This window comes from Maylandia zebra, linkage group LG20 (assembly GCF_041146795.1).
Source record: "Maylandia zebra isolate NMK-2024a linkage group LG20, Mzebra_GT3a, whole genome shotgun sequence".
In the NCBI taxonomy this organism is placed as follows: domain Eukaryota; kingdom Metazoa; phylum Chordata; class Actinopteri; order Cichliformes; family Cichlidae; genus Maylandia; species Maylandia zebra.
In genome coordinates this window covers 2,425,627-2,446,479 of record NC_135186.1, presented here as the reverse complement: position 1 = coordinate 2,446,479, position 20,853 = coordinate 2,425,627, and the positions used below count along the sequence as shown (strand labels likewise).

General features: G+C 44.5%; 2 protein-coding genes across 6 annotated transcripts in view; one reads left to right on the top strand and one right to left on the bottom strand.

Moving 5' to 3' along the window:
* Window positions 1-10,536, top strand: part of fmnl3 (formin-like 3) — a 32,042-nt gene extending 21,506 nt beyond the window's left edge. For 2 of the 5 annotated variants that reach the window (XM_014408795.4, XM_014408791.4), the window contains 16 exons: window positions 94-204; window positions 311-460; window positions 1,057-1,158; window positions 1,367-1,709; window positions 2,092-2,187; window positions 2,529-2,653; window positions 2,968-3,170; window positions 3,257-3,560; window positions 3,647-3,727; window positions 3,830-3,959; window positions 4,097-4,257; window positions 4,407-4,508; window positions 5,687-5,779; window positions 5,892-6,015; window positions 7,136-7,248; window positions 9,094-10,536. In XM_014408795.4, the coding sequence (XP_014264281.3) occupies window positions 94-204; window positions 311-460; window positions 1,057-1,158; window positions 1,367-1,709; window positions 2,092-2,187; window positions 2,529-2,653; window positions 2,968-3,170; window positions 3,257-3,560; window positions 3,647-3,727; window positions 3,830-3,959; window positions 4,097-4,257; window positions 4,407-4,508; window positions 5,687-5,779; window positions 5,892-6,015; window positions 7,136-7,227 (2,217 nt within the window). In that variant the 3' untranslated portion in view covers window positions 7,228-7,248; window positions 9,094-10,536. Of the gene's footprint in view, window positions 1-93; window positions 205-310; window positions 461-1,056; window positions 1,159-1,366; window positions 1,710-2,091; window positions 2,188-2,528; window positions 2,654-2,967; window positions 3,171-3,256; window positions 3,561-3,646; window positions 3,728-3,829; window positions 3,960-4,096; window positions 4,258-4,406; window positions 4,509-5,686; window positions 5,780-5,891; window positions 6,016-7,135; window positions 7,258-7,775; window positions 7,820-9,093 lie in introns of all 5 variants that reach the window. The other 3 variants (XM_024806546.2, XM_014408792.4, XM_014408793.4) reach the window with 3 other exon arrangements.
* A 194-nt stretch (window positions 10,537-10,730) lies between these two features.
* LOC112436684 (low-density lipoprotein receptor-related protein 1) lies at window positions 10,731-20,602 on the bottom strand. The gene is made up of 8 exons (XM_076878428.1): window positions 20,520-20,602; window positions 15,467-15,626; window positions 15,116-15,217; window positions 14,941-15,011; window positions 14,757-14,850; window positions 14,590-14,628; window positions 13,775-13,919; window positions 10,731-12,676 (listed from the first exon to the last, which is right to left on the bottom strand). Exons 1-8 carry the CDS (start codon window positions 20,566-20,568, stop codon window positions 12,539-12,541), a joined length of 798 nt encoding a protein of 265 aa, XP_076734543.1. The 5' UTR covers window positions 20,569-20,602; the 3' UTR covers window positions 10,731-12,538.
* Between the last annotated feature and the right edge of the window lie 251 nt (window positions 20,603-20,853).

Here is a 20,853-nt window from a genome sequence, read left to right as displayed (position 1 = left end):
CAGTTTTAAGATAAAATATCCTGATACAGATTATACGTATCAAGTATATAAAGAATATTAATGAGCTGGTGTCTGTTTGCATTTGTTCTCCAGGTTGCTTGCATGCAGTTCATCAACATTGTGGTCCACTCAGTTGAAGACATGAACTTCAGAGTGCATCTGCAGTATGAATTCACCAAACTGGGACTAGATGACTTCCTGGAGGTAAAGAAATAATGTTGTGCTTAAACTGGGCCAATCGCTCTCATTGTCCACGTGGAGACTATTCGCGGAGTGTCACTAATGTTGAATTTATTCTCTCTCGTGCCAGAAATCTAAACACACGGAGAGCGACAAGCTGTCGGTTCAGATCCAGGCTTACCTTGATAACGTATTTGATGTGGGTGGCCTGCTAGAAGATGCCGAAACCAAGAATGCAGCGCTGGAGAAGGTGGAGGAACTGGAGGAGCACCTGTCCCACGTAAGTGCACCACCCAGTCTGGACCACCAACACTGCTCTCTATACACATTTATGAGATTGTTGTGGTTCACCAGCTATGTACTTAAGTTGGCTGTTTCTACATGGCAATTAGAAATCTACTCGGTGTTTGCACTTCACAAGTGGTTCAGGATAATAATTGGGTGGGGAATGCTGGAAAATGGAGTGCGTGAAACAATCTTATTATTGTTCTCGTGTTGGCTCGGTCTTTCTGGGCTATTGCCTTTGTATCCCACGCTGCTTTGCAAAGACCTTCTTCACATGGAAAGGTCGTAGGCAGCCCCTGACATCATTCTTGGAATTTGAAAACAAACTCTGCTCTCAGAGGTCAGAAATGATGGGGGAGGAAGAGGGTGAAGATTCTCTCTGAATTCCTTAGCAAAGATGTGTAATGTAAAATCAAAACTGAGAGCTGTGTCATGTTATTGCTGCATCATGCTGCTCGCTGTATCTTATTTCTTAGTGATGATGCAGTGTATGGGGAGGAGGGATGGGGAAGTGGAGCTGGGAAAGATGCCCACTGTGTGGATCAATTCTTTCCTTCTCTCATCTCAGTGTTGCTCCATCTTCTCTTCTAGGTGACTGAGAAGCTTCTGGAGGTTGAGAATGAAACAATGATGAAAGTAGCCGATCTGGAGAAGCTGCTCATTCAGAAAGACAAGGAGCTGAACGTAATACGGGTAAGCCACAGTCCTATCGACGTGATATTTCTTGCTCTCCTCGCATCATAAAGGCTTCAGATTCCGTGCCTGTTAGCAGAGATCAGGTTCATATGCTTGTGGCTAAATTGCTGTATTAGCAAATTAGGTCACAAAGAGACAGGATGTTTGTTTAGCTTGTGGAGTCACTGTGCATTATGCTCTTTATCACCCCCTGGTGACTGCTCAGGAGACATACGAGTCAACCAGCACTCAGGTTAACACCCTGAGGAGGATGATCAAGGAGAAGGATGCTGCATTTCAGAGGCACTTCAACATTGAGAAGCGTCTGCTGGAGCTCGAACAGCAGGGCACCATCCGCTTGCACAAGAAACCTGATGGAGACATCGCCATCGAGCCGCTGGGCGTCGGCAGTGCCGGGATACCCTTGGGAAACATCGGAAAGCTGTCTTTGGGTTCAACGGCAGGGCTGACAGAACTAGGAGGACCCGACACAAGTTTACCACCAGCCAGCGAAGCACCTCCGCCTCCACCGCCTCCTCCCCCTCCCCCTCCCCTGCCATCTGCTTCAGGTGATGACAACACTGTGACTCGCAGTCTAGTGATTCATGTATATGTATGTGAAAGTTGACTTTCTCATCTGTGGACCCTCAGAGCAGATTTATTTTCAGTTCCCTATATTTGTTCATTCGTGCCAAACCAAGTGATGGGTCACAGCAGTGTTCTTCTAAGCCAGACAGGAAAGGGAAACATAAGGCTGGTTTCCTTTGTCTCCGGAAAGGCCGCACTGACTGTTGGAGCACTTTCCAGCCTTTTATCCAAACTAGACTTTATCAGGTTTCACTAACTTTAAAAATCCGTTTTCAGCGATTGTCAGGCCGAGGTGGCAGCTCACGTAGAACACGAAGCTGTTGCTAAACATGCAATAAAAATACTCTTCTGCATTAATTACAGGACACACTGCGCCAGTCCCACCACCACCACCTCCTCCCCTTGCTCCTCCTCTGCCAGAAGCTTCCCCCTCTGTCATCTTGAGCGTAGGTCTGTCAGGTGAGCGTGCACACAAAATTAAACTTGGTTGTCTTTGCCTTCGATTTTGATGTTCAAGGTTGACTAGATCAGAGGATTGTGGGTGGCAGGAGGTAGAGTGGATTACTAATCTGAAGGTCGGTAGGTTGATCCCTGGCTCCTCTAGTCTGTGCGCTGAAGTGTCCAGAACTCTAAGATGCATCCGTCGGAGTATAAGTGTGTGAACGATAGGCGAAAATCACTTAGCCATAGAAAAAGATGGTTGTATGAATGTGTGTAAGTGGCTGAATAAAGCTTCGCGTTGAAAAGTGGTATATAAGTACCGTTCATTCTGAATTCAACGAACACTTTCTTCACCACAGCTATCAGGATCAAGAAGCCTATAAAGACCAAGTTCCGTTTGCCTGTGTTTAACTGGACGGCCTTGAAGCCCAATCAGATCAATGGCACAGTCTTCAACGAGATCGATGATGAACGTGTGCTAGAGGTAAATCAAGAAGATAAAACCTCTTTCATGTTAAGATGTAGGTCTTGGTTAATATGTGTCAAATTTGAATTTATGGTAAATTAGTATTAATCTCAGTAAAACTTTTCCATAGTCAAAAGCTCAGGTTTCTCTAGTCTCTTCCAGTTGAGTTCAAACCTTAATAAGAGGAAAAAGTAAAGCAAAACTAAACTTAAATGATAAGAGCAGTGTGTCGCGAAATAACCAGCTTCATACCAACACCATAACACTTATGTGTTCAGGACTTTTAACATCAATTTAGAGCAAGTAAAAGTTGAGTTGTTATTCACATGCAGGAGCTGGAGCTGGAGAGGTTTGAGGAGCTATTTAAGACGAGAGCCCAGGGTCCAGTTGTGGATCTTTCCTGCACAAAGAGCAAAGTAGCCAATAAGGTGGCAAACAAAGTCACACTTCTGGACGCCAATCGCTCCAAGAACTTAGCCATCACACTGCGAAAGGCTAACAAGACAACAGAAGAGATCTGCAAAGCCATAGAGAAGTATGCACCTGTCTTTTACGTAAACTTTACATACTTACATAATTTTCTGTGGAACAAGTTACAGGTAACGTGTTATCTTCACTCAGGTTTGACCTCAAGGCCTTACCTGTCGACTTTGTGGAGTGCCTGATGCGTTTCCTGCCCACCGAGGCAGAAGTGAAGGTGATGCGTCAGTACGAGCGCGAGCGGCGTCCGCTGGATCAGTTAGCAGAGGAGGATCGCTTCATGTTGTTATTCAGCAAGATCGAGAGGCTGACGCAGAGAATGAACATTATCACCTTTGTTGGAAACTTTGCCGACAACGTGAGCATGCTCACGCCACAGCTCAACGCCATCATTGCTGCTTCTGGCTCAATCAAGTCGGCACCAAAGCTCAAGAGGATGCTTGAAGTGAGATGTGTTTGTTGACTTTCACAGCAGCAGCGTTTGTATTTTTTAATGCATATATTCACTCGGTGCTTTTGGTTTACTCGTAGATCATCTTAGCCCTAGGAAACTACATGAACAGCAGCAAACGAGGCTGCGTTTATGGTTTCAAATTACAAAGCCTTGATCTGGTGAGTAATCAGTAGTGAAGTTTACTGGAATTCCAGTCAGCACAAAAGTGTGCTGCAGAGTTTATTATTAAATTGCTTTTCCTAACAATGTTTTTTACACAGCTTCTGGACACTAAGTCTACAGACAGAAAGATGACATTGCTCCACTACATAGCTCTTATTGTGAAAGAGAAGTACCCTGAACTGACCAACTTCTACAATGAATTGCACTTTGTGGACAAAGCTGCAGCAGGTGAGCGTGCACCAAATATTAAACTCTGTCAGCAACCTCGTGGAGATGCAGTATTTTCACAGAAAGGTCAGGTGTTAACATCTGGATAAAACGCTACGTAATATACTTAAAATATGCTCTGATGTCTGCGTGCAAAGTGTCTCTGGAAAACGTCCTGCTGGATGTTCGAGAGCTGGGGAAAGGCATGGACCTCATCCGGAGAGAGTGCAGTCTCCACGACCACTCAGTCCTGAAAGGTTTTGTCCAGGCTAGTGACTCACAGCTGGACAAGCTACAGAAGGACGCCAAGATGGCAGAGGTATCCGACAGCGTCTTCACCTCCAAAACCTCAAATTATCCGCTGGAACAAATGAAAATGAAACCTTTTTCGTTCATTCATCTCACTGACATCTGATGCGCAGCCACTAACTCGACAGTGTTTACAAACATTCTCTTTCCCAATTCCAGGAAGCCTTTAACAGTGTGGTGAGCTACTTTGGAGAAAGTGCCAAGACGGCTCCACCCTCCGTGTTCTTCCCTGTGTTTGTGCGCTTCATCAAGGCGTACAAGGTGAGGACGCCAAGCAGAAGCTACATCTCTGTAGCTTTCCTCACTTCCTCAGCTGGTCATTTGGGAAGTTCCCTGGTTATCTGTCAGCCTTGCTGAGAGCAGAGCGGGGCAGAGCTTTGGCTGCTTTTGTGGCACAGGACGTGGCGTATACTCCCAGGCCAAATAACAGGAAAGGCCAGCTGGGTCTGACTTTAGAAGCTGCAGCTGTGGTGTTTAGACTCGTCCCCCCCCTTTACCTCCGGACTGCCTCGCCCTGCCCCAACACACAGCACGCATCCTGAGATTGTTCTCCATCTAGATTTATGGGATCTGCTCAAGGAAATGTGCAACACAAGGATTTCATGTGTCTGTTTGAGTGTGCGCATGTGCTCTAAAGGAACTGTTTAACAAACACTTGTTGCCTCGAGTAATAGAATATAGTTTTCTACAGTTTTTAAGGCCTCTTATTGTCAGACATAGAAGCTTTAATTTAACTTAAGTGAGAGCCCAAATAAACAGAACAGCCAGGAGTTGCCGTAAAGCCACAATACTAAACAAACTAACGAGAAAGAGAAGGTTACAATTTCAAGCCCAAACTTCAAATTAACACGAGAAAAACTGGAAGAAAATGGGCTGAAAATGTTCTGTGTCCCGTAGAGCTTACTGTCAGTCAGTTAAAGACGTTAAAGAAGAAAGAGTATCTTTAAATAATTTGTTGCTAACTGTGAAATCACCTGCTTTTTCTTAGTGGCCTAGGAACAAGTTATCGCTGAGATTCTTTGTGTTCTTGGAGAGAAACTATTGTTCCTGTCATCCACAGCAAATCAGCTCAGATTATCTGGTTTAAAAAAAAACAAAACGAAACACATTGTCAGATTTTGTTCATTTTGATTCAAGTCAGGGAAGCTGTTGCCTTGTTTTTAATATTTCTGCCCAGCTTGGCTGATTTATAATTATCTAAAGTGTCATATTCACCATACTTATTGATCCCTTTGTTTATCTTTCTCCGTATGTCAAACTGTTCATTTAAGCGCGTGCGTGGTCCTGGTCATGTTTAGTAAAGCGTGGCTTTCCTGTTTATGCCCAGCTTTTCAACTGTTTTTTCTTTGCTTCACATGGCCACACAAAAGCACGTTGTTGGATTTATTTCCACTGAAGTTTCTTGTCACAGATGTGTCATCTATTTCTCTTCTCAACAGGATGCAGTGGAAGAAAATGAACAGAGGAAAAAGCAAGAGGAAGCAATGAGAGAAAAGTTACTGGCTCAGGAGGCGAAGCAGCATGACCCTAAGGTGCAGCCCCGCTGGATGAACTCTATCACGTATTTACTCAGTGCTAAATAAAGCTTTTTCGTAGGCCAAGAATCACAGTGAAAACGAACAAATATCCTTTCCACTGGTTCAGGTTCAGGCCCAGAAGAAGAGGCACCAGCAGCAGGAGCTGATCGCAGAGCTGCGCAGGCGGCAAGCCAAAGACCACCGGCCTGTGTACGAGGGCAAGGATGGCACTATTGAAGACATTATCACAGGTGGGCCAGACAGGACTGTTAAAAGAACCCATGTGCGTGCCAGCAGCCCCGGTGTTCCCAGGCTGAGGATGACTGTGGTCATCGACTGCTCAGCTCCTTTGAAGTGCACCTTGTGCTACGTGCTTCAGACACCAGCACATCTGGAGCACAGCAAATAGCAAGCGTTGTTCCATGCCATGCTGTCTAGTCTGTTAGGGGAAATGCTGCTGGGTATCAAAGTGTGTGTTTTCAGAAAGGCCGGGTCTCAAGAAGTAAATTGAGGTACTAATAATTAGGATCCACGACAGCCTCAAGCAGCTGTTCCTGGAGGGATCATGTTTTTGGCTTTCTATACCTCCATACCTCTTTAATGTCCTCTAATCTGGCACAAAAAAGTCACTTGTACTATAATTTCAAAGATCGCCGTGACCTCATAACAAAATTTTTGCTCAAAACTAAAGTCTAACTATGACAAAATTGGAGGAAAAATGATAAAATGATGACATGTTGTATCCAAAAGATCAAAAGGTTAACTTAGCTGTGATTGAGCAACATTATAATGTTGGGCTAACATACTTTTTTGCCCACTGTTTGAATGTCGTAAGACAGAAGTGGAGATTGGGAGGTAGGTAGGTGCCTGTCTTCACTGCTCGTACTATACCAGTCTGGACAGACGTGGATATAAACTGCACACGAGCAGAATAGCAGAATATTCTGTTTGCAAAGAGCGGACAGTGATTGGGCAGTGTGCAATTTCGTTTCCTACATTAAATTTTTGGAGATGCCAAAGTTAAATCATCTTGCAACACACCTACGTATTTTAAGCCTTTATTGGGAGAAAACCCTGCATCTACAGCCTCAGCGTAGCACATAACCTAACTGATGTTTTTGTGATGATCATTAATAACTGTCTAAAGTGTAAATAATATGAATGTTGCTTCATTATACTTTAGTGTTAATAATAGGAATAATTGTGTGTCACTACTATCAGAGCTCTAACTGTGTTTTATCCAGTGGACGGCTTTCAGGACATGTCCTTAACCTTATTAAGAACGTTAGGCTTTCACAAGGTTTGCCCCTCCCCCTTAGGGCAGTGTTTCAGGTGTGACATGTTTTCTCTTCCTCCGCCTCCTCCCCCCAGTACTGAAGAGCGTGCCCTTCACGGCCCGCACTGCTAAACGCGGCTCACGTTTCTTCTGTGAAGCCAACCTCTGTGACGACGCCAACTGCTAGCCCTTCCCCTTTAATGCCAAGGTTGACCAGGTTTCTCTCATACGCATTTTGAACCCCCCACCCTCCCTCGCAACCCACTACCACTACCTCCATGTGCATGCAGCATGATTTCTGTCATCCCACCCCACCCTCAACTATGACTACTGATGACTAACTCGGGCCGTCACTGGTTGTTTGTGTTGAGAAGACTCCTATCAGGTGTCTGGTGATAGGAGTCAGCCAAACCTCTTTGCCTGGAGCTGAGAAAGTTGCATTGAGTGTCAATATGTTTGTGTGTAAAATATGTTGACACGCTTGCAGTACAGTCCTGACTGTGATCACGTGTAGGACATCATGCATGACACAGTAGGCTTTTGCGTTATTATGCCATATTTCTTTCAAATTATCCGATACCAACGGACTGAATCTAAAGAGGTTTGGCTAGCAGACTGTTTTATTTTATCAGCACTGCCTTGTTCCATGAGACTAACTTGTTTGGTGTTGGTTTTTCCGGCTAACATGTGACTCTTCTTTCCTCAACCACCACTGTTTATTCTGCCCCCCTCCAGCTGAAAAGAAGATTAATGACAGTATTTCCCACTCCTAGGAGAGGGTAAGAAAGGTAGCCTGGCTGAAAGCCGGCCTGCTTGGCCCTCCAGCTCCTGTGTGCTGCTACAGTGATGTCAGCTGCTTCAGCTAGTGCTTCAGTTGCAAGCAAAGAAACACACACACACACACACACACACACACACACACACACACAAGTTTTAGAACACTATAAAATTTGCTAGCAAACAACACAAAGTTGAACTTGTAAAAAGAAGAAGTCAGCATAGTATTAAAAAGAAACAACTTACCTGCTTTTAAAACAGCCATTAAAATATGAACTCAGGTGTTTAAGTGTCTACAAAGCCCACCTCAGAAGCAACACCAGTGGCATTTTTCTTTTAGTATTAATGTCAAATTTATTCCTTAGAAATGAGTATCATCCTCACCCCTTCCTGTTACGTGTTGCATGTTGTCCATTGTTTATTTACCTCTCACCAGTCGGCAGCGTCCGCCATGTTTGTCTGTGCTAAATGTCATCTGCGGTGTGCTCAACAGCTATTTGGTCAACAGGCTCTAGAAGAAAACAGAATCAAACTTACGTGAACACAGTCTGTATCCACACTTTTGTTTCCTCTGTGACAGCCATCCTGTTTGGTAATCTGCAAACTCAAGAGCTTGTTGACCACTGTATCGTAACCAGAGTGGTTACTTTGTAACGTCATCATTGTTTAGTGTTACTGATTTGCCAAAATCACCGTCTCAAAGCCTTGAATTTCTCCGTTTTGAAGCACAACTTCTAGCAGTTGAAATACAAGGCTATGGGAATGTGGCATTCCTGCCACATTTGCTAATTTTGTAGCTCTTATGGACAATTTCAGCTTTAACCCAAAGTTTTAACTGCACAAGTGTTTCCAGATTTTCTGGATTTGAAAATTATAACAATAAACACTCAGTTGTCAGTTTATTAGGGAGCTCAAACTAATGCAGACTAACAACAGTCCTGCAATAAAGGCAACTTTTCATAGTTTCATCTTCATTGTAAAAAAGAGGAAATATGGTTTGTGGTGCTGTTTTCATGTACTGCATTATACAGTAAGGTGTTCCTATTTGCTTTTCTTTTTTTAGCTTAACCTCATTTACAGAAATGAGGGAACAACTGATATAAATTAGGTGTACCTAATAAAGTGAGAACTGAGTGTACATCCTCTGCTCTTCTTGCTTAAAAACACTCTTAAGAAATTGAGATGTAAACAGAAGCAAATGTCCAGATTGACCTCTTGGTCGTCTAACATGTGTGTCCCCCTGTCTCTCACCCCCCCTCTCCATGCCTACTCACAGATCTCCGAAACCAGCCTTTCCTGCGAGCGGACGCGTTGATCCGGAGCGGTTGGAAGAGACCCTAAACCACTTATTCGTCACTTATAGTCCCCTCCCTATTGTAACCCTTCCCTTTGTCCCAGTGGCGCATCTCAACCCTGAGGCTGCAGATCACAAAGACTGAAAAGCGAGGACAGGACAAAGCCCTTGTTTTAGCCCGGTAATTTATTTATTTATGGATGCCCTTTTACAACCACTTTAAATGAGCAGGCATGATTACAGAAGCACAACGCGCTACTACTCCTTCGTCACCGCGAGCAGAAGGCTTTCCCTGCTCTGTCGGCACTGACCTTTGGGAGGATGACCAGAGCACAGGTGAGGCCATCTGAGGACTGGAGGAGGAATTGTGCTTTCACTAACAAGTGCCTGCTAGCATGTGGATCTTAATGTGGACATTCCTAAAACCCATTAATATCCGAAGGTTACGCAGTCATAGCAGGATTTAAACTGGGAGGCAGCCAAGATAAATTGCCGACTCTTCTGCTGCTGCTGGGACGCCTGCCTTTAAGACACCTGCAAAAGCCTCCTGCAAATAACAGAGGAGGTGCGATGTTATAACAGACATTCGTGGACTGTTTCGCAGCGTTACGCCAAGTCTTCGAGACGCCTTCAATCAGACTTAATATTGTTTATTTTGATTGTATCTGGGAGCAAAGACCATCACTGTACTGGTTCTTCTTGTCAAGCTAGACAAACCAAATTAATCCAAAGTTTGATGTTCCGCTTAAGAAGTGCCTTTTTGTGTTATTTCTCGTCAGTCAGCCATAATTTGTTTATTTTACATCTTTCATTTGGTAAAGATTGTATTTTTTACCGCCTTGTAATATAACATTAGCCTTATAATCCTGACAACAATATGCAAGTTGAAGGCACAAAAAAAGCTTAAAGGTATGTTAGTTCCTTTTTACCTCTAGTACATCAGAACAGCTGACACGAGAGTCCCCAGAGTTTTGTGCCTTGACCAAGTGGTGGTTAAAAACAGAATATTACGTGCCTTGACAACACTTCCTGTCACACCGTGCGTGACAGTTAGGAGGTGACAGACGCATGAAGGAGACTCCAGGTGGACTACTGTTTCAAAGGCACACTTGCTGTTTGGTTAGCCTGCTCTAAATGTATTATTAACAGATGAAGGATGAAGTGCATTTAAAGCTTCTTTTTCTTATCCGTTTTAATACAGATTATTCCTCCTAACAGCTTTAGAGACTTGCATGACATTGGCACAAAGGGAGCAATACATCTTAACACTACTTAAATTTGGCTCAAGATTGTATAAAACACTATTCTTGTGTGTACTGAAATCAAAAGAAACATACTTTTTTTTTTAAGAAAAAGCTATTCTTGGGATTGTCTGTTGACTGAAAGACAACACTTCCTGTTTAATAAATATGATGATTTATGTAACAAGACCAAAGACTTTCATTACAATTCAGAAGCCTTTCCAGATTAAGCAACATCCAAACAAGTGCTTTCTACATGTTTGTGTTTTATTTCTTCATTCTTTAATGATAAGTGAGGCTATTTCCTAATGTACTGAAGTATGAAGTAGACTGCTTCTCCTCTCCATCTTTCCAAATGACAGACACGGCCATCGTACATTTCTACTATAAAAATCCATTTAATTCCTTATATCAAAAAGAAATCGAATTATAACAAAACAATCAGAACCACAAACGTGGGTTTTTGCCAGTTAAAGAAATTCTCCAAATGAAATATGATTGTTCCAACTTACATGGCGATTTAACAGAGCAGGATGTTAAAAGCAAATAAGCAAGAAAAAAAAACAGAATTTAAAGAAAAAATGTGATGAATACTGTTAACATTTGAGGACTAAAGCCAGAGTTTCCTCTTGGTTAAGTGTGTCTGTGTGTGTGTGAGCACCATGCAGTGATATGGTAGGTATGGCTGACAAGCTGAGGTGATTAAAAGCAATACGGTGAGCAGTGAGACATACAGCCACACTTCCCAGACTAAAAATCCGGATGGTTAGCAGCAAAGCAAAGGAATGGAGAAAGGAATGCTTATCAGGAAGCCGATCAGTCTCCTTCCTGAGAATGCACTTAACAATGAGCATTAACCTAAATTACATGTCCATGTAATTACATACAGTGAAGGAAAGAAAAAAAAAATCCAACCTCCCACAGAAGTACGTACCATCAGACGGTCTCCCTGGCCTTTCCTGAAAGTATGTTTACAATCAAAAGACGAGGAACAAAAGTTGAAAGCAACCGTTCTCGGCTAATTACTGGTCGCAGGTTCTTTTTTTTTTTTAGAGGATGACCGGAAATTCACAGACGCTTGTCTCTACTCCAGAAGAGTTTCAGAACAAAGCCCCAGCTCCTGTCCAGGGTGTCCTGCAGTAGGCTAATCCAAGGCCACGGATATCATCCCAGGCTTTTTCATCCTGGAATGTGGACTTAATTACAATCATCTTCATCCAGCGCACACTAACACACTGCCATGATTCATTCATCGGTGACACAAAGTATGTCAATTATACAATGACTTAAAAAAAACAAAAGAAAAACATTAAAAAGTACAGACTGCTATTTGTTACTGATGTTTGTATTCCTGGGTATATTTTCAAGACACTTTGTTAATAGGTTCATATATATGGAAATATATATATATTTATAATATATATATATATGTAACTTTAGTCTGTGCAAGGAGGTAAAAGACAATCACTTGAATGTAGCTCTTTGCAACAACAGATCAGATGCCGAGTCTCTTGTGCATACACGTGCAGTTAAACATCACCTCGCCTTTCCCTCTAAGACCTCCAGTAGCAAACATACATATACACAAAATGTGAACCAGCATCCAGGAAGCATTCGTGGTGAGCACTGACGCATCGCCTCTCTTTCATGAACAACGAAGACTTGGCAACATTTTCTAGGATGGAACAAAAATGGTTTTTTTCTCTTTTCCCCTACACAATTTATACAAAAATAAAAAAATTAAAATTGTTCCACTGCCATTTGTATCTTTTACATTTGCACAGAGGTAGTGGCTGAATGCGTGAGAAAGGTGTGTGTGTGTGTGTGTGTGTGTGTGTGTGTGTGTGTGTGTGTGTGTGTGTGTGTGTGTGTGTGTGTGTGTGAGAGAGAGAGAGAAGTTGTGAGGAAGTGAGCAAAATGAAAAAGAACTGGATAAAATGTCTATAAAATGGTTTCTTTTCCGTCACCAGAGGATTTGTTTTCCTTTTTGTCAAAGAACAAAATATAATACTGCAATCACTTAAAAAAAGTAGTTCTTCATTTTATACATTTTATACAGTGTTCTCGTTTTTATGTTTTTTTGTTGCTTTTCTTTTCAGTTGGTAAAGGCATAAAATGAGAGAGCTCGCTGGCTCTAGGTTGGGCGAGGCAGGGCAATGTTGGCAGAGTTCAGTCCATGCCGAGGTCTATGCCAGGGGGTCGCTCATGTCCTCGTCAACCTGGGAGAGGAGCTCCTTCTTTTCATCAGTGCTCGCCAGAGAATTGCGGCTGTTGTGGGCACCCATGTACAGGGTGGCATACACTGGGTTCGTGAAGTTGGTGGGCTGCGGAGTGAAGAAAATTTCTCAGTGACTCAGGCAAAAGAAATGAAAAGATTTGGTATATTGTGAAAGAAGCAGTATTTTTCTTATTCAAATAGGCTCAGCTCGCATAAATAACAAGATGTTTCCCAGCTCAGTGCTGAAACCCTGGCAGACATTTGTGGTTTGTTATGTTTTCTGTGTTTGGTTATTTGTTTCTGAAAGTCTGGGCACTAATCATCTGCCCCCAACAAACCAGTAGGTGTATTTCCAGTGAAGAACTTGCAACTTCTTTTTAAGCACTCAGGACTTTATGGACAATTCCTCATTTGATGTTTTATGATTGTGGTGAAAAGTGTTTGAATATAGTGACCATGAGGGCTCCAGCATAAAAGCTTTATTCAGCTGCTCCCCTTATTCACAGTGGATTTCCGTTCCTGACACCCCCAAGGGATTTTTGTCTCCAGCTGGGATTAAACTGGAGATTTTTTCACTTCTTAGGTGAATGTAAAAGAAATGGTATTTATATAGTGCCTTGTGCTTTTATCTGCTGAATGCATTCACACACACAGAGGTAACTCAGGGTTCAGTATCTTGCCCAAGCATTGATCTGTATACAAACCACTCGAGCCACAACGTGTAAACCATGAGACTATGGAGCCACTCATCAGAACTAAAGTATATGATTCACATAATTCTAACAATATTCATTCCAAAATTCATTACAGATGCCAGAAGTAAATACCATAACGACACCCACTGGTTTCCTAAGTCTTGCTTTAAAGCTTTTGCATTTGGACTGTGGTGATCTCGATGGCAAAAAACTGGATATAAATGTAGAAAAGTGATTACAGATCAGTCAAGACAGAAAACTGTTTTTCACTAGACGTCCAAAGGACAGGAATATATTGAGAAACCCAGCTACTTTCATCCAGTGTTCTTTAGATCACAAAGAAGGGTCTATTTACTGTCTATAATGACTCCACAACCAAAACCAATTCATTAAAAAAAAAAAAAAAAACTCACAAAAGGACTCATAAATGTGGAAATATCTGCATGGTTAGACACTACCAGGCATTTTCAGATATTTTGTAATGAAACTGCTTTTTTAAGCTTTGTTACCTTGTCTGGGTCTAAAGCAAAGTCGGAGTCCAGAAGTTCCCCAGCATCATCATCAGGATCTCCTTCATAGATCTTATAGGCAGGGTTTCCAATCTCAACATTCATGGCCCCGTTGGTCATTCGGTGGTGCTGGAAGCCCTTGGCACTGCAGAGAAACAGATCAACAATTATCTTAGAAGCAGATTCAGACCCTTGTTTAAAAGAATTGATGTGCTAACCTCAGAAGAAAGCTAGAGTGACTAAAAGGTGTCTTATCATAAACCCATATCATAAATTCACTCAGCACTGGCTATGTACAATTGACAAGAACAAGACAACATATATCAAAGGTTTTCAAATGAGCTTTTGTGTCAAAAGGCCATTTGATCAAACCTATCGAATATACTGCAGCATGTCCATTGCGGAGAATGCTGGATTAGATTGCAAATATTCGGCTGTTTGCAAGCATATAAACATTTTTCAGAGATGCACAGTTATACATTTTACTCTGCAAGCACATTGCCTGAGCCTAATATTTACAAATGTAAACAGGGAAAGGCATGGAGGACAATGGGAGGACGTCAAAAGTTCAACTACTCGTGCATCACCAGAGCTATTCCAGAGTGAGTAGGCCCCCTGTGTTGTTGGGTGGGAAACCCCATGGAAGCCAAACAGAAGATGGCAAGCGAGGACAATGGAAAGATTTCGGCACTGAACGACAGAATGGACAAAAGGATAGACAAAAGCATAGCAAAGGCAGTCTGACTGTATTTTAGGGAAAGGAGAGGAGAGGAATTGGGGGTCAACAGGTGAATTATGTAACCCTATCAAGTTACCGCGAGCACTGAGAACGAGATTTGCCCGGGCATAGAGACCTGGGAGACAGGGAAATAGATGGTTATCAAAAGGTAAGAGAGAAAGAAAGACCAGAACGGTGAGGACCAGATGACAAATGGAGTTTGAATTTTTTAAAGATGAAAAAGCGTCCCGAACTAGTACTCACCCACGCATTCTCTGCTTGTACCACAAGATGGCACCAACCACCAGCAATGCCAGCAACAGCAGCAGCAGCACTGGGACGATGATTGACGCAGTACCTATGAGTGAACAAATAATGATAAGCAAATAGGACCAAAGTGCATGTTCTATGAACAAACTTTGATTTGGTCAGGGAGTGGCTGACTTACTACCACTAGAAGTATGAGACTCTATAGGAGCTGTGATATCACATCTGTATCCCCTCCATCCAACAGCACACCTGGTTATAGAGGTACACAGTGGATATGTGGGTAAGTGTGCTAAGCGGACATTAAAACAATAAAATATTATATATATGCCTGTTAATGTCTACTGGGATCTTACGTGCACTGTGGCAGCAGTGTGCGATTGTCTACTGAACACTGTCCATGTGCGCAGTAGTTTGAACAGGTATAGCAGCTGGGTTGGATCTGACCATTTGGACAGCTTCAAACATACAGGAAAAAAATATTAAAGAAGATCCTAATGCAGCAGAATAACAATAATAATAATGATTCCCACGATTTCAGAATGATATATTCCATGCTGTGCACTGTTAGGAAGCACAAAATCCACAGATTGCTGGGTGACCTTGGGTGAAGAATATTCTGGCAGTTCAAAATAAAAGCCAGCAAATATTTACAAATCCAAGTCTAATCGATGTAGCACAGTAACCACGTCCCACACGATACTCACCTGCAGGAAACCTCCCCTGAGGCTGACGTCAAACATTTGCCCGTTCCGCAGAACTGACATTTGTCCAGCTCACACTGGTGCCCGACGTACTTGGTGGGGCACAGACAAAGTTTGGTGCCGTTGGAGGTCTGTAAGCAGGTTCCACCATTCTCGCAGAAGCCTTAAGACAGCAAAGAAAGAGAAGAGTGGCAACGGACCGGTAACCCATAACAACGCATGTAAACGCATGGCAACGGACAGTTAACCCATAACAACGCATGTAAACGCATGGCAACGGACAGTTAACCCATAACAACACATGTAAACGCATGGCAACGGACAGTTAACGCATGGCAACGGACAGTTAACCCATGGCAACGGTCAGGTAACCCATGGCAACAGACCGGTTACCATGGCAACGGACCGGTTACCATGGCAGCGGACCGGTTACCATGGCAACGGACCGGTAACCCATGGCAACGGACCGGTTACCATGGCAACGGACCGGTTACCCATGGCAACGGACAGTTAACCCATAACAACGCATGTAAACGCATGGCAACGGACAGTTAATGCACGGCAACGGACAGTTAACCCATGGCAACGGTCATATAACCCATGGCAACGGACAGTTAACCCATAACAACGCATGTAAACGCATGGCAACGGACAGTTAACCCATAACAACGCATGTAAATGCATGGCAACGGACAGTTAACGCATGGCAACGGACAGTTAACCCATGGCAACGGTCATATAACCCATGGCAACGGACAGTTAACCCATAACAACGCATGTAAACGCATGGCAACGGACAGTTAACCAATAACAACACATGTAAACGCATGGCAACGGACAGTTAACCCATAACAACGCATGTAAACGCATGGCAACGGACAGTTAACCAATAACAACACATGTAAACGCATGGCAACGGACAGTTAACGCATGGCAACGGACAGTTAACCCATGGCAACGGTCAGGTAACCCATGGCAACGGACCGGTTACCATGGCAACGGACCGGTTGCCATGGCAACGGACCGGTTACCATGGCAACGGACCGGTAACCCATGGCAACGGTCATATAACCCATGGCAACGGACAGTTAACCAATAACAACACATGTAAACGCATGGCAACGGAGAGTTAACGCATGGCAACGGACAGTTAACCCATGGCAACGGTCAGGTAACCCATGGCAACGGACAGGTTGCCATGGCAACGGACCGGTAGCCATGGCAACGGACCGGTTACCATGGCAACGGACCGGTAACCCATGGCAACGGTCATATAACCCATGGCAACGGACAGTTAACCAATAACAACACATGTAAACGCATGGCAACGGACAGTTAACGCATGGCAACGGACAGTTAACCCATAACAACGCATGTAAACGCATGGCAACGGACAATTAACCCATAACAACGCATGTAAACGCATGGCAACGGACAGTTAACGCATGGCAACGGACAGTTAACCCATGGCAACGGTCATATAACCCATGGCAACGGACAGTTAACCCATAACAACGCATGTAAACGCATGGCAACGGACATTTAACCCATAACAACACATGTAAACACATGGCAACGGACAGTTAACGCATGGCAACGGACAGTTAACCCATGGCAACGGTCAGGTAACCCATGGCAACGGACAGGTTGCCATGGCAACGGACCGGTTGCCATGGCAACGGACCGGTTACCATGGCAACGGACCGGTAACCCATGGCAACGGACCGGTTACCATGGCAACGGACCGGTAACCCATGGCAACGGACAGTTAACCCATAACAACGCATGTAAACGCATGGCAACGGACAGTTAACCCATAACAACGCATGTAAACGCATGGCAACGGACAGTTAACGCATGGCAACGGACAGTTAACCCATGGCAACGGTCATATAACCCATGGCAACGGACAGTTAACCCATAACAACGCATGTAAACACATGGCAACGGACAGTTAACCCATAACAACGCATGTAAACGCATGGCAACGGACAGTTAACCAATAACAACACATGTAAACGCATGGCAACGGACAGTTAACGCATGGCAACGGACAGTTAACCCATGGCAACGGTCAGGTAACCCATGGCAACGGACCGGTTACCATGGCAACGGACCGGTTGCCATGGCAACGGACTGGTTACCATGGCAACGGACCGGTAACCCATGGCAACGGACCGGTTACCATGGCAACGGACCGGTAACCCATGGCAACGGACAGTTAACCCATAACAACGCATGTAAACGCATGGCAACGGACAGTTAACCCATGGCAACGGTCATATAACCCATGGCAACGGACAGTTAACCCATAACAACGCATGTTAACGCATGGCAACGGACATTTAACCCATAACAACACATGTAAACGCATGGCAACGGACAGTTAACGCATGGCAACGGACAGTTAACCCATGGCAACGGACAGTTAACCCATGGCAACGGTCATATAACCCATGGCAACGGACAGTTAACCCATAACAACGTATGTTAACGCATGGCAACGGACATTTAACCTATAACAACGCATGTAAACCCATGGCAACGGACAGTTAACCCATGGCAACGGACAGTTAACCCATAACAACGCATGTAAACGCATGGCAACGGACAGTCAACCAATAACAACACATGTAAACGCATGGCAACGGACAGTTAACCCATGGCAACGGTCAGGTAACCCATGGCAACGGACCGGTTACTATGGCAACGGACCGGTTGCCATGGCAACGGACCGGTAACCCATGGCAACGGACCGGTTACCATGGCAACGGACCGGTAACCCCTGGCAACGGACAGTGAACCCATAACAATGCATGTAAACGCATGGCAACAGACAGTTAACCCATAACAACGCATGTAAACGCATGGCAACGGACAGTTAACCCATAACAACGCATGTAAACGCATGGCAACGGACAGATAACCCATGGCAACGGACAGTTAACCCATAACAACGCATGTAAACGCATGGCAACGGACAGTTAACGCATGGCAACGGTCATATAACCCATGGCAACGGACAGTTAACCCATAACAACGCATGTAAACGCATGGCAACGGACAGTTAACCAATAACAACACATGTAAACTCATGGCAACGGACAGTTAACGCATGGCAACGGACAGTTAACCCATGGCAACGGTCAGGTAACCCATGGCAATGGACCGGTTACCATGGCAACGGACCGGTTGCCATGGCAACGGACCGGTTACCATGGCAACGGACCGGTAACCCATGGCAACGGACCGGTTACCATGGCAACGGACCGGTAACCCATGGCAACGGACAGTTAACCCATAACAACGCATGTAAACGCATGGCAACGGACAGTTAACCCATAACAACGCATGTAAACGCATGGCAACGGACAGATAACCCATGGCAACGGACAGTAAACCCATAACAACGCATGTAAACGCATGGCAACGGACAGTTAACGCATGGCAACGGACAGTTAACCCATGGCAACGGTCATATAACCCATGGCAACGGACAGTTAACCCATAACAACGCATGTAAACGCATGGCAACGGACAGTTAACCCATAACAACGCATGTAAACGCATGGCAACGGACAGATAACCCATGGCAACGGACAGTAAACCCATAACAACGCATGTAAACGCATGGCAACGGACAGTTAACGCATGGCAACGGACAGTTAACCCATGGCAACGGTCATATAACCCATGGCAACGGACAGTTAACCCATAACAACGCATGTTAACGCATGGCAACGGACATTTAACCCATAACAACGCATGTAAACGCATGGCAACGGACAGTTAACGCATGGCAACGGACAGTTAACCCATGGCAACGGTCAGGTAACCCATGGCAACGGACCGGTTACCATGGCAACGGACCGGTAACCCATGGCAACGGACCGGTTTCCATGGCATCGGACCGGTTACCATGGCAACGGACCGGTAACCCATGGCAACGGACAGTTAACCCATAACAACGCATGTAAACGCATGGCAACGGACAGTTAACCCATAACAACGCATGTAAACGCATGGCAAAGGACAGTTAACCAATAACAACACATGTAAACGCATGGCAACGGACAGTTAACGCATGGCAACGGACAGTTAACCCATGGCAACGGTCAGGTAACCCATGGCAACGGACCGGTTACCATGGCAACGGACCGGTTGCCATGGCAACGGACCGGTAACCCATGGCAACGGACCGGTTACCATGGCAACGGACCGGTAACCCATGGCAACGGACAGTTAACCCATAACAACGCATGTAAACGCATGGCAACGGACAGTTAACCCATAACAACGCATGTAAACGCATGGCAACGGACAGTTAACCCATAACAACGCATGTAAACGCATGGCAACGGACAGATAACCCATGGCAACGGACAGTTAACCCATAACAACGCATGTAAACGCATGGCAACGGACAGTTAACCCATGGCAACGGTCATATAACCCATGGCAACGGACAGTTAACCCATAACAACGCATGTAAACGCATGGCAACGGACAGTTAACCAATAACAACGCATGTTAACCCATGGCAACGGACAGTTAACCCATGGCAACGGACCGGTTACCATGGCAACGGACCGGTTACCCATGGCAACGGACAGTTAACCCATAACAACGCATGTAAACGCATGGCAACGGACAGATAACCCATGGCAACGGACAGTTAACCCATAACAACGCATGTAAACGCATGGCAACGGACAGTTAACGCATGGCAACGGACAGTTAACCCATGGCAACGGTCATATAACCCATGGCAACGGACCGTTAACCCATAACAACGCATGTAAACGCATGGCAACGGACAGTTAACCCATAACAACGTATGTAAACGCATGGCAACGGACAGTTAACCCATAACAACGCATGTAAACGCATGGCAACGCATGGCAACGGACAGTTAACCCATAACAACACATGTAAACGCATGGCAACAGACAGGTAACCCATGGCAACGGACCGGTTACCATGGCAACGGACCGGTAACCCATGGCATCCTCACCCCTTCCTGTTACGTGTTGCATGTTGTCCATTGTTTATTTACCTCTCACCAGTCGGCAGCGTCCGCCATGTTTGTCTGTGCTAAATGTCATCTGCGGTGTGCTCAACAGCTATTTGGTCAACAGGCTCTAGAAGAAAACAGAATCAAACTTACGTGAACACAGTCTGTATCCACACTTTTGTTTCCTCTGTGACAGCCATCCTGTTTGGTAATCTGCAAACTCAAGAGCTTGTTGACCACTGTATCGTAACCAGAGTGGTTACTTTGTAACGTCATCATTGTTTAGTGTTACTGATTTGCCAAAATCACCGTCTCAAAGCCTTGAATTTCTCCGTTTTGAAGCACAACTTCTAGCAGTTGAAATACAAGGCTATGG

Bases quoted from the DNA above. Each gene is read 5' to 3' on its own strand.
- LOC112436684 (XM_076878428.1), bottom strand. From the start codon at position 20,568: ATGACATTTAGCACAGACAAACATGGCGGACGCTGCCGACTGGTGAGA. The intron at 15,012-15,115 runs GTAAGATCCCAG...CTCTATAACCAG, and splicing joins ACACTGCTGCCACAGTGCAC to GTGTGCTGTTGGATGGAGGG. The intron at 14,629-14,756 runs GTGAGTACTAGT...CCTGTCTCCCAG, and splicing joins TACAAGCAGAGAATGCGTGG to GTCTCTATGCCCGGGCAAAT.